Source organism: Antechinus flavipes, chromosome 6 (genome assembly GCF_016432865.1).
Source record: "Antechinus flavipes isolate AdamAnt ecotype Samford, QLD, Australia chromosome 6, AdamAnt_v2, whole genome shotgun sequence".
Lineage (NCBI taxonomy): Eukaryota > Metazoa > Chordata > Mammalia > Dasyuromorphia > Dasyuridae > Antechinus > Antechinus flavipes.
The window spans coordinates 82,957,691-82,971,846 of NC_067403.1; the positions used below are offsets into that span (position 1 = coordinate 82,957,691).

The window sequence follows — 14,156 nt, forward strand, 5'->3', positions numbered from 1 at the left end:
ACTCTCAGAATTAGATAAATCAAACCACAAAATAAATAAGAAAGAAGTCAAAGAGGTAAATAGAATACTAGAAAAGTTAGATATGATAGATCTCTGGAGAAAATGTAATGGAGACAGAAAGGAATACACTTTCTTTTCAGCAGTTCATGGAACCTATACAAAAATTGACCATATATTAGGACATAAAAACCTCAAACTCAAATGTAGTAAGGCAGAAATAGTAAATGCATCCTTTTCAGACCACGATGCAATGAAAATTACATTCAACAAAAAAGCAGGGGGAAGTAGACCAAAAAATAATTGGAAACTAAATAATCTCATACTAAAGAATGATTGGGTGAAACAGCAAATCATAGACATAATTAATAACTTCACCCAAGAAAACGATAATAATGAGACATCATACCAAAATGTATGGGATGCAGCCAAAGCGGTAATAAGGGGAAATTTCATATCTCTAGAGGCCTATTTGTATAAAATAGAGAAAGAGAAGGTCAATGAATTGGGTTTGCAATTAAAAATGCTAGAAAAGGAACAAATTAAAAACCCCCAGTCAAACACTAAACTTGAAATTCTAAAAATAAAAGGTGAGATCAATAAAATTGAAAGTAAAAAAACTATTGAATTGATTAATAAAACTAAGAGTTGGTTCTATGAAAAAACCAACAAAATAGACAAACCCTTAGTAAATCTGATTAAAAAAAGGAAAGAGGAAAATCAAATTGTTAGTCTTAAAAATGAAAAGGGAGAACTCACCACTAACGAAGAGGAAATTAGAGCAATAATTAGGAGTTACTTTGCCCAACTTTATGCCAATAAATTCGACAACTTAAATGAAATAGAAAAATACCTCCAAAAATACAGCTTGCCCAAACTAACAGAGGAAGAAGTAAATATCCTAAACAGTCCCATCTCAGAAAAAGAAATAGAACAAACTATCAATCAACTCCCTAAGAAAAAATCCCCAGGACCAGATGGATTTACATGTGAATTCTACCAAACATTTAAAGAACAATTAACTCCAATGTTATATAAACTATTTGAAAAAATAGGGATTGAAGGAGTCCTACCAAACTCCTTTTATGACACAGACATGGTACTGATACCTAAACCAGGTAGGCTGAAAACAGAGAAAGAAAATTATAGACCAATCTCCCTAATGAATATTGATGCTAAAATCTTAAATAAAATATTAGCAAAAAGATTACAGAAAATTGTCACCAGGATAATACACTATGACCAAGTAGGATTTATACCAGGAATGCAGGGCTGGTTCAATATTAGGAAAACTATTAGCATAATTGACTATATCAATAACCAAACAAACAAAAACCACATGATCATCTCAATAGATGCAGAAAAAGCATTTGATAAAATCCAACATCCATTCCTAATAAAAACACTTGAGAGCATAGGAATAAATGGACTTTTCCTTAAAATAGTCAGGAGCATATATTTAAAACCATCAGTAAGCATCATATGCAATGGGGAAAAACTGGAACCTTTCCCAGTAAGATCTGGAGTGAAGCAAGGTTGCCCACTATCACCATTATTATTTAATATCGTATTAGAAACACTAGCCTCGGCAATAAGAGTCGAGAAAGATATTAAAGGAATTAGAGTAGGCAATGAGGAAACCAAACTATCACTCTTTGCAGATGATATGATGGTATACCTAGAGAACCCCAGAGATTCTACCAAAAAGCTATTGGAAATAATTCATAATTTTAGCAAAGTAGCTGGCTACAAAATAAATCCCCATAAATCCTCAGCATTTTTATACATCACCAACAAAACCCAACAGCAAGAGATACAAAGAGAAATTCCATTCAGAATAACTGTTGATACCATAAAATATTTGGGAATCTATCTACCAAAAGAAAGTCAGGAACTATATGAGCAAAATTATAAAAAAGTCTCCACACAAATAAAGTCAGACTTAAATAATTGGAAAAATATTAAGTGCTCTTGGATCGGCCGAGCGAACATAATAAAGATGACAATACTCCCTAAACTAATCTATTTATTTAGTGCTATACCAATCAGACTTCCAAGAAAATATTTTATTGATCTAGAAAAAATAACAACAAAATTCATATGGAACAATAAAAAGTCGAGAATCTCAAGGGAATTAATGAAAAAAAAATCAAATGAAGGTGGCCTAGCTGTACCTGATCTAAAATTATATTATAAAGCAGCAGTCACCAAAACCATTTGGTATTGGCTAAGAAATAGATTAGTGGATCAGTGGAAAAGGCTAGGCTCACAAGACAGAATAGTCAATTATAGCAATCTAGTGTTTGACAAACCCAAAGCCCCTAACTTCTGGGAAAAGAATTCATTATTTGATAAAAACTGCTGGGATAATTGGAAATTAGTATGGCAGAAATTAGGCATGGACCCACACTTAACACCATATACCAAGATAAGATCAAAATGGGTCTATGACCTAGGCATAAAGAACGAGATTATAAATAAATTAGAGGAACATAGAATAGTTTATCTCTCAGACTTGTGGAGGAGAAAGAAATTTGTGACCAAAGATGAACTAGAGACCATTACTGATCACAGAATAGAAAATTTCGATTACATCAAATTAAAAAGCCTTTGTACAAATAAAACTAATGCAAACAAGATTAGAAGGGAAGCAACAAACTGGGAAAACATTTTCACAGTTAAAGGTTCTGATAAAGGCCTCATTTCCAAAATATATAGAGAACTGACTCAAATTTATAAGAAATCAAGCCATTCTCCAATTGATAAATGGTCAAAGGATATGAACAGACAATTTTCAGAGGATGAGATTGAAACTATTACCACTCATATGAAAGAGTGTTCCAAATCATTATTGATCAGAGAAATGCAAATTAAGACAACTCTGAGATACCACTACACACCTGTCAGATTGGCTAAGATGACAGGAAAAAATAATGATGAATGTTGGAGGGGATGCGGGAAAACTGGGACACTAATGCATTGTTGGTGGAGTTGTGAACGAATCCAACCATTCTGGAGAGCAATCTGGAATTATGCCCAAAAAATTATCAAATTGTGCATACCCTTTGATCCAGCAGTGTTTCTATTGGGCTTATATCCCAAAGAAATACTAAAGAAGGGAAAGGGACCTGTATGTGCCAAAATGTTTGTAGCAGCCCTGTTTGTAGTGGCTAGAAACTGGAAAATGAATGGATGCCCATCAATTGGAGAATGGCTGGGTAAATTGTGGTATATGAATGTTATGGAATATTATTGTTCTGTAAGAAATGACCAGCAGGATGAATACAGAGAGGACTGGCGAGACTTACATGAACTGATGCTAAGTGAAAGGAGCAGAACCAGGAGATCATTATACACTTCGACAACGATGTTGTATGAGGACATATTTTGATGGAAGTGGATTTCTTTGACAAAGAGACCTGAGTTTCAATTGATAAATGACGGACAAAAGCAGCTACACCCAAAGAAAGAACACTGGGAAACGAATGTAAACTATCTGCATTTTTTGTTTTTCTTCCCGGGTTATTTATACCTTCTGAATCCAATTCTCCCTAAGCAACAAGAGAACTGTTCGGCTCTGCAAACATATATTGTATCTAGGATATACTGCAACATATCCAACATATAAAGGACTGCTTGCCATCTAGGGGAGGGGGTGGAGGGAGGGAGGGGAAAAAAAAATCGGAACAGAAACGAGTGTCAATATAAAGTAATTATTAAATAAAAAATTTAAATAAAAAAAAAAAGAAACTATATTTCCTATTGATCTGTGATCCCTTTCAGATTTTCAGCTCCTCCTGGGGCAAGTATATGCCCCTCGATAAGTTATCTTTCCAGGATGCCAGAGCCTTTGATTCAATTAGAAATCCTGGCCAAAAAGCACCTCTTTGAAGTGCTGTTAATTCCAATAGGAGATATGGGCTGTCCCAGGCCCCCCCTTCCCCACTGGATTTGACCTGCTTGGGCTGCCCCAGCCCCCAAGACACCCAATATAATAGCTCCCATCCACTAAAGTCTTTGCAGATGGACCTAGATAGCTCACTCAGCTATCAGGATCCTTCTGTTCACTGAGAACTGCATTCTCTCAGTGCAAAACTCCATTTTCCATAGATCTGCCACTACAGAAGTCATTCTCTTGATAAAATGAGTTCTATCTAACAATAAACTTTCATTTTGCAACTAATAATTTTGGAATGAGTGACTTCTTTCATTCCTAAAACTTATGGCCAATTTAAAGAGGATTCTTAACAAACTCTCTTATAACCACTAATCTCTAGACCACCAGGAATCTAGACCACTCAAACTACATCCTATTTTATGATGAAAAATGCCATCTATATCCAGAAAAAGAACTGATCATATCTGATACAATTTTTCTTGAAGTCTTTTTCCCTAAGGGGGGGGAAATCTATGTTTTATGGAAATGTTTTACCTATAGCTTCACATGTGCCTTCTCAATGGAGGTGGTGTGGAGGAGGAAGGGAGAGAACATAGAACTCAAAAGTGTTAAAAACAAATGTTAATTTTTTTTTTTTTGCTTGTAACTGGGGAAAAATAAAATATTAAATAAAAAAGAATACAACTTCACCAATGGTATATTGTTTTAATTTTCCCATATGTCTTCCAACATTTTTCACTTCCCTTTACTGCTATATTAGTCAATCTGACAGTTGTGAGATAATAGCACAGAACTGTTTAATTTGCATTTATTTGCAATAGTGATATCTAGGAACATTTTTTTTCAAATAATTATGGACAGTTTTAATTGTATTGTTGGAAAATTGCCTGATCATATCCTTTAACCATTTATATCATTTTAGGGATGGTTCTTATTTCATAAATTTGATTCAGTTTTTTTATATTTGAGAAATGAAGTCTTATCAGAAAAACTCAGTGTAAACAATTTTTTCACAGTAACAATTAGCAACTATGTATTTCCCTCCATCCTATTTTTCCTACTTGTTTTTCTCTCTCTCCTTCTACCCCATCCATTCTCAAAAATATTTTGTTTCTGAATTTCACCTCTCCCAAATTGCTCCTCCTCCTATCAGCTTTCCCCAGCTTTCCTCTTCTCTTATCCCCTTCCCAAGATATCATGTCTAGGTTTTTTTTTTTTTTTTTTTTTGGATCATGACTTTCAGGTAATCCAATAATTCTTAAATTATTTCTCCTGGATCTCCTGGATTATTTTCCAGATCAGTTTTACCAATGATGTATTTCAGATTTTCTTTTCTTTTTTCATTGTTTTGATTTGTTTCTTTCTTGATGTCTTATTGTCATTTACTTCCACTCAAATTCTAACTTTTAAGAAATTAATTTTTTTAGTGAGCTTTTTTACTTTCCATTTGGTGAATCCTATTCCTCAAAGCATTTTTCTCTTCGTTGGATTTTTGTACCTCTTTTAGCCATTGTCTAGTTTGTTTTTTAAGGTATTAATTTTTCAGTTTTTTTTTTTTTTTTTTTTGGTATCTCCTTTATTTTTTTTCATGATTTTTTTCACTTTTTTCATGATTTTCTTGCATCACTCTCATTTCTCTTCCCATTTTTTCCTCTAACTTTTTGAGCTCTTCCATGGCCTGAGGCCAAGTCATATTTTTCTTTGAGGTTTTGGATGCAGGGATTTTGAATTCGTTGTTCCTCTGAATATGTGCTCTTATCTTCCTTGCCTCTGTCATGACTTTCTATGGTCAGAATTTTTTTTTTTTCATGTTTGCTAATTTTCCAGAGCCAAAGTAGAACTCTGCTTCCGAAGAACAGGTCCCAAGTGCAGAGGAAACCATTTTTGAGGTTTTATGCAGCCCAATTTGGCCTACACCTATGACTGCCTTCTGCCAAAAAAGGCCCCACCCCTGTCTCAGCACTACTCCACTCTAGCACCATCGTTGTTGCAGGCATAGCTGTTTTCAGCTGTTTTCAGAGGTAATTCTGGGGAGCTGTAGGTTTTTAGCTCTTTCAAGATGGTACTGAAGTGGAAAAGCATCCCAGATGGGACCGGGAGAAACAATCTTGAAACTCTATAGTTAGAAGTTTGTTACTAGTCCTTCATGCCCTAATGTAGATGGTCTTTTTATACCCCTGGATTTGTTGCCCTAAAAAATCTAAGACCTTGACAACTTGATAAACAAAGAAATACTGTCTTATTGCAGTCTGGGAATGGCACCCTTATTGTGATAGCTTTTGCTTTCTGTCTAGAATAGAAATTCCTCCTATTATAACAAATGTATCAAGAAACATTTTGATGTCTCTTCTTTCTATAAATATATGGACCCTGAGACCACTCATTCACTGACTCCCCTGTTCTGGTGGGGTTCAGTCGTTAGCTAGCAATAAACACTCTTAAATTTTCATTATTTTAGCTGTCCTATATTTTCTCTCCCGTGGATACTTCAGTATGATTTAGGGAGAGCTGCTTTTACTACTCTCCTGTTCTATGCACTGGTTTGTGATTGACCACAAGCGCTATTTTAACCTTTAGAGCTATGACTAGGGTGTGCCTGCTCCCCTGCAGCCACAAGCTCTGCAATGCTAATGCTCTTTTCTTCTCACATTGGAACTAAGTCCCAGGACTATGACCCAGGTTCAAATACAGGCAAAACAAAAGAGCCCTGCCCCCGTGACAACAAAAAGTCTCCTATCCATCTTACCCACTGTTTGATCATCATCTTTACCATTTGTCGGCTGAAAGGTTTGAAAACCCCCACAGCTACCACTGATTTAGGCGCCCCTAAGGCCTGCTGATTTGAGATGGACTGAGTTCCTCTTTTCCCCCAGATACAACAGACCTTTCCTTGTAGACCTCCTAAATTATCTTGGGCTGGAAATTGTTTCTTTCTTTCTTTCTTTCTTTTTTTTTTTTTTAGAGTTCTGCCATTTTATAATTTGTTTAACATCATTATTTAAAAGCATTTGGAGGGTTTGGGGAGGAAGCTAAGGCGAGTGTTTACTTTTACTTTGCCATCTTGGTTCCACCTTAAATGTGGCTTTATAATCAGCATATTTAGAAAATAACTGAACCAAATTTATTTTTAACATTTTAATCTTTAAACATATGTAAAACTAATTTTTAAGTATACCATATTTATAATTCTAATTACCTGAAAGTCAGTGGTTTCTACATTTTACAATGTCATTTCAAACAAACCAACCCCTTACAGGAAGAAAAAAAAAAAAAACTAACTCATTCACCTCAATGTAGATGCTAAGACCATATCAGAAGTTCCTAACCTGGGATCCACAGATAGATCAATTATACAGTATATAGAAAATTGAATGGGAAAATAATCCCCTTTTTATTTCAATATAATTTGTCTCATTTGTAATTTATGTTTTTAAAAATACTATTCTAAGAAAGGGTTCAAGGGTCTACAGGCTTTACTAGTCAAAGGAGTTTATAACACAAAGGTAGTAAAATAGTAATTAATAGAAAATTTTCATGTGTGCATAATATAAATAAAAATATATATGTACCTACATATATACATATACACAAAATATGTCTACACATATAAATGCATACAAATACATGTATACATCATATATATATATATATATGTATACACATGCATATAAAATGCCTTTATTTCTTATAAATAGAAGGAATTCAATATCAATTTAACAAAATTGGCACTAAACAACACACTTCTATCTCTGAAATCCCAATGGTTCCCCTTAAATCTACACCAAATAAACAAATTCCTCTTTTTAGAATTAGTGATAAGCTATGAAACTAAAAATGAGAATATAGTTTTAATTTAAAATAATACACTGTTGGAAAATATTATTTACACTTTCTTATACATGACACAAATTTTAAAGTAGATACACATGCATATTGCATATAACAATAATCTATTCCTTCATTATCAAAATATAATGTATTGTACTTTTTGTTGTTCTTGAGCCTTCCTCCTTGCTCTACCCACTTAAAGTCACTCTAAAAAATAATCATTTCAATTTGCTATGTAGCTTGTTGAATATTCTGGCTGCTCACCAATTGTGAATAGAAATCTTTTTTGAAAAAAATTAACACAGATATCTTTGTCAAATTATTTTTTCTTCTAAAAAATATTATGATATCCATTATCACTGTTAATATTTTACCTGATAAACAGCTGCCCGTAAGGAATCAGCTTTGTCAAGCTCTAGACTCTGTTTCTGTGAAGGTTTCTGGTCCAAGATCTTTAAAGTCCCCAGGTACTGGGAAGATGCACTTGTAGGCAGAGATTTTTTCCTAGAAGGAGATTTTTCTAAGAATTCAAAAGTCGCCAATTTTAAAAGATCCAGATGGATCAAGATAAAACTATACAATTCAGTTTGTAGAATGTCAGTTTGCATCTCTTGTAGAAAATTAAATGTCTTACATGAAAATGGCCTAATTATGACAAATTATGACAAAATTAAAATAGCTTTATTTGGATTATTCAATCAAAATTTAGACTAAATAAACAAAACAGATTTAAGGCAAGGTAGGTATTTCCTACTTAGATGACTTCTAACTTAGCAGAATTTGGGGATTTAGCTCATCTTGTCCAATGCTTTCCCTCTTTAATTATTCAAATTTATTCTGTTTATAGATTGCTCTGTATATATTTGCATGTTATTTCACCCATTAGGCTGTAAATTCCTTGAGGAATTACCTTTTCTCTCTGGTTTATATCTCCAGCACTTGGTACAGTATCTGGCACATATGAGATGATTAGTAAATATTAATATGTCATGAAAATTTAGAATTACAATGGCTAGATCTGACAAATAAATTATTCACTTGGATATTTGGATATAATGTCAAAAAGCATTATTTGTATACTATATTGTGTGTGTGTGTGTATACACACACACACACACACACATATATATATATGAATTGTTGAGATATGCTTCAAGTCAGGAACACTTGGGTTTATATACCACCTTTGACACTTATTAGCTAAAAAGTTCTTGGCAAATTGCTTTCCATGTGCCACAAATAACTGTATAGAATGTATCTATAAAGACATAGATTTGCATCACTAGAGGCTTTCCCATATCAAGTGGTCTCCTAATTGATAAAATAATAGATCCTGTTGGATGATAGAGGTGGGGACAGAGAGAATTGGGAGAGTTCCATTTGACTTTTGACATCCTTAAGAAGAAACAAAAATTGGTTAGAATTCCTTTGTTAATGCTAATAATTTTTCTATTATTTACTTATGTATTTTTGAATTAGTAATAAATGTCAATTTGGACAAACAGCCTAAGATAAGGGGTTCTGACTTTTGCCATTCTGGTTATTTTAATTGATGATCTCATTCTTGTGGTTTCTGAGTGAAAAATTTAGTATGTAAGATTTTTTTATTTTATTAAAAATTTTTTAAAAAAAATTTTTATTCTGAATTTGTAGATTTATTTACTATAGGATACTATTTAACAACCTGCAAGAAGTTGATATGCTATAACATGCTGATGAAAGAGAGAAAGATATCTTTTGTTATGACAAAAAAAAAAACAGTGAATACAAAGATGTAATCTCTACAAACCAAAGAGAACCTTCTGGTCTGGGAAAAGGAAAAGGAAAAACACTTTCTTTATCTGCAAAAAAAAGGAGTCTAGCTCCCCAATATTCTTTCCTGTTCTAAATTCTAAAATGGAATGGAATATAACTGCAAGAAAAATAATTCTAGAGCATATGAAGTACTATATCAAATTATTACTCAGTGTCAGAATACCAAGAAGGTACTTTAGTGACTATGAAAATATTTTCCTCTCTTGCTACTGGGAGATGGCTCTCTGTGGGAACATATTTCTGATTTTATAAGGAAAACCAATGAGATAATCATATCTTCTTCACAAAAATAATATGGTCAACTCTACTAAAATGCTAATGTATGTGAGATCTTTGCATTTTATTACCTGCTTGATTTTGCTCTTTTAGATGTTCTCTTCTTCAAATTCTTATCTTCATTTTTTTTCTTATAAATAGAAAAAAATACATTGTACAGACAGCTATATAATTATTTCACAATTAAGATTAGAAATCAGAAGAAAATTATTTAAAATCTTGTAAATATGAGCAGAGAAATATACGTTAATTTTTTTTCTACCTACTGGCTCAAATTTACCTGTTGTATCCTCTAGGAAGTTTGCTAACTTTCTGTCAAAGCCAACTCTGCCCTCTAAAATTTCTCTTGAAGTTTTAACAAACTCCCAAACATTTGTTACTTTATGAGAACCTGAGGCATAAGTGGATCAATGAGGGCCTGGAAATAAGGTGGAAGTACAGAAGAACTAGTATTCATTTGCCTTGGCTGCAAGTAGCAGTATCTTATGCTTTAGGGTAAAAGCCTGCCTTTTTGATCTCCAGAAGAATCTGGGAAAATGTACTTTTAAAAGGTATATCCCTTGCTTTCTGCTGACAAGAAATATCTCTGCAGTGTCAGAAAAGAGAAACTTCTCTCTATACAAATAAATGTTAAGCTTCTATTTTCAGGTCATTTATCTCTCTAACTGGTATACTAAGCAGGCTAAGCTTAGCATTTATTCTGATGTATCATTATAAAAATTACATAAATTATTAATGTTAGAACAATATCCTTTATTATATCATGATAATGACAACTGTGAATGACCTGATATACATAGCACTTGGTTTACGTTTTAATTACCTTTCTATGTTCTTTTTTTTTATTAGTTATTTGTGTGCATCATTTCAATTCATAATTTATTTCTAAACTTCACCATGATCTCATTAGCTACCACAAGTAGTTCACTTACATGATCAAAAACTCTCCTAACGTTTTAAGTTCCCCACTAAATCTATTCTTTATTTTCACTGTGGCTTTTAATCCCTTTACCAAACTCAAAATTTTCTCCAGATCATCTGACCACTGCTCTGACTTCACTTTGTTCCCAATTCCACTCTTTAACCTATATTCAGCCAGTTCATCTCCATACTTTTCTCTAATCTCAAAGCTCTTATTTTCCTTGTCCTAAAGATGGTCATATACTTTGCTAAATCCACCTCTGTATTATTCCCCAAATCCTTTGTTTCTATACAGATACTGTTGAATTTAACATGCATGAGCTGACTGGGTCTACTTATTCTCTCCATCCCCCCTCCCAATTCCATTATCTCCTCATATCCCCCTGACTTCATACCTCTTCTGCACCCTCAGTTAAGAACCTTACTTTATATTTTGCTGAGAAATTAGAGTATCATGAACTTCTTCATTCCTTATCTCACAATCTTCCTTCATATGTCATTCCTCTATCCTCATATCCTCTGTAGGAGAGACATGTCTCTCCTCCTCTATCCAATTTCTGATGATTAAGTAACTTTTGTCCTTCCTGTCCAAGGCCAACTGTTTTACACATACCTTGGATCCCATCTCCTTCAGGTTTATCTAATAGATTCTCCCTCCCTGCATAATCCAACCTTTAATTTTTCCCTCATTACATTCATCCAACCTTCAATTTTTCCCTCTTCCTTACCTACAAATACTAGCAATCTCCTCATCTTTAAAAAACCCTTCCTATGAGGGGGAAAAAAAACAACAACAACAACTTGAAACACAAAGTTTTGCAAGGGTGAATGTTGAAAATTATCTATGCATATGTTTTAAAAATAAAAAGCTTTAATAAAAAATTAAAAAACCCTCCGTAGGCTATCATCATCTTTATTGACTTTCTTGAATTTCTAGAAGAACCTGCCTATACTCATTGCCTCTATGCCTATTACTTTTAATTCCTTTATATAATAATCTGTCTTCTTGATAGAATAACTATTTCTTTCTGATATTTACTATAGGATATTCTACCAAGAGTACAAAAAGAGTATTAACAATCTGCACAATTTTGATACACAGTAGCATACTGCTGAAAGAGGGTTAGCATGATGAATTGCTTTTTCGTAATCCTCATCCTTGTATTACCTTTCTGCAGCATTTGACACTGCTGACCACCCTCAGTTAATGAGTCCTGGCTCCTTCTATATATTTTCTTTGCCATATTATCTGTATTCTACCCCATAACTGTAGATATTCCCCCCAAGGTTCTTTTCTGAGCCTTCTTCCCTTACAATCTCTGACTCGTATGTAATATACTCATTGACCATATAAGCTCCATGAGGGCACAGTTTTTGCTTTTGTCTTTTGTCTCAATATAGTGCCTTGGATATAGCAAGTTTGTGATACTTACTGATTAACTCACTGGCTACTATTAATTATAATTTCTGCACAGTGGTGTGCTAATTATTTGGAACAAGAAATAATTTTGATATGCTTTTCATTTTGTGACACCATGGTCATATGTTAGTACTTCCACTGACATAGGATGACTTGAAACATATGTTATCCTGACCTGGTCCTTCCTACCTTTAGACCTTCTGTAAGGTTGGTACTGGATTTCAAACTATACATACTTATTTCATTGCTCTTCTGTTGTGTTTTTAATTATGTTTTTAACTTTATTTCAAGTTACACTATATAAATATTGTAGCTCTTAAAAAACACATTTCAATCGTTATTAGACATATTGAAGCAATTGTGAATATGGGGAGAGACAGCATTTTAAAGTTCATTTAAGCCCATAATGAAACAGGTTTTACTGCACCAAGTCACAAAGTGCAGACGAAAATGAAAATCAACACCAAGAACAAATGATTATTATGAATCAACTTAATTCTCAGAAAGACCTTCTGAGGAATATAACAGAAAAGTTATTAAATTTATATACAAAAGAAGTTCTTAAACATGGATCCATGAACTTTAAAAATACCTTAATAAATGCATTTCAGTAAAATTAATTTTCTTTAAAATACTGTATATATTTTATGCATTAAAAAACTTCATTCTGACTGCCCAAAGGAGTTCATGCACAACACAAGAAAGGTTAAGAATACGTTAAATTATGCTTAAAGCATAACTTAACTCTACAGCAAGTATTTTTTCCTCTGGTTCTCAAATAATATGAAAATGTTTTTTGTTCTCTTCTCTCCCCCTACAGAGGTATTACCACTTTTTGTTGAGTACTTCATATCTCCCTCCCCCTCACTGGCAGTACCCTTTAGTAGTTTCCTAATCGGTCTCCCTGCTTCAAGTCTCTCTCTCTCTCTCTCTTGTTTTTTTTTTTTTTTTTTCCAATTTATGCTCTTCCATAGATCTGCCAAAATGATTTCTCTAAAGATAGAACTAAGTGATTCCTCTACTTAGTAAACCCCAACTACTGTCTATTATCTCTACATCAAATTTGAACTCCTATGTTTGACTTTTAAAAACCCTTTACAACTTAGTCCCTGCCTTTCCTTCCTATTACACACTTCTCCCCATTCAAAATTCTACTAACCTTCTTGTTGTCTTTCATTTCCCACTTTTGGCCTTTTACACAGGTTGTCTCTCTCAGGTCTGAAATGTACTCTCTCTTTACCTTTTCTAGGTTTTAAAATTCCAAGATTTCTTCAAACCTCAGTATAAATATAAGCATCTACATGAAGTCTTTCTTGATCCCCTCAGTTTCTAGTACTGCTCATGATATTGTATTTATTTTCTATATATTTTGAATATATTCATATGTATGTATTATGTCATCTAACAATATAAGCTCTTTGAGATGGGGCCCATTTCATTTTTGCCTTTGTAGCCCCAGTACCTATGTATCTGGCCCATGGGCACTCAATAAATCCTTGGTGATTATTGACCAACTGGTCACATTTCCTCTACTACCTTCTAATATTCATTTAAGGGCAGAGTCTCAGGCTTAATTTTCTTTTCTTCTTCCCTAGCATCTAAGACAGTGTTCTGTAATGAGTTCATAGGTTTAGAGCTGGAAGAGACTATTAGTCCTCTGGTCCAACTCCTTTCACTTCACAGATTTGGAAACAGGTCCAGAATGGTAAAGAGTCTGACCCAGATCACACACAAGCAGTCAACTGCAGAACTGCAATTAAAAGTCAGGTCTTCTAACTGTAAATCCCATGAACTTTTTGTGGTATACACAGTGCTTAATATCTATCAGCTGAATACTTAACAGACATTATATAAAACACAATCTCTGAAATTTAAAGCAAATTATCAAATAGGAATATATTGCTCTCCTGAATTTATGAGGATTTAATAATTCAACTAATATTTAAAGCTTTTAGAAAACTAAGAGAATAGTAATCTTTGACATCTTTTCCTATTACTGCA

General features: G+C 33.4%; 1 protein-coding gene across 9 annotated transcripts in view; it reads right to left on the minus strand.

The window, feature by feature from the left end:
* The window catches only part of MAP9 (microtubule associated protein 9), a 65,653-nt gene that overhangs the window by 27,696 nt on the left and 23,801 nt on the right, over positions 1 to 14,156 (minus strand). For 8 of the 9 annotated variants that reach the window (XM_051966985.1, XM_051966984.1, XM_051966988.1 and 5 more), the window contains 2 exons: positions 9,886 to 9,944; positions 8,098 to 8,227 (listed from right to left, as the gene is read on the minus strand). The exons of the other annotated variant lie outside the window; for it this stretch is intronic. In XM_051966985.1, the coding sequence (XP_051822945.1) occupies positions 8,098 to 8,227; positions 9,886 to 9,944 (189 nt within the window). The remainder of the gene's footprint in view (positions 1 to 8,097; positions 8,228 to 9,885; positions 9,945 to 14,156) is intronic. 9 annotated transcript variants of the gene reach the window in all.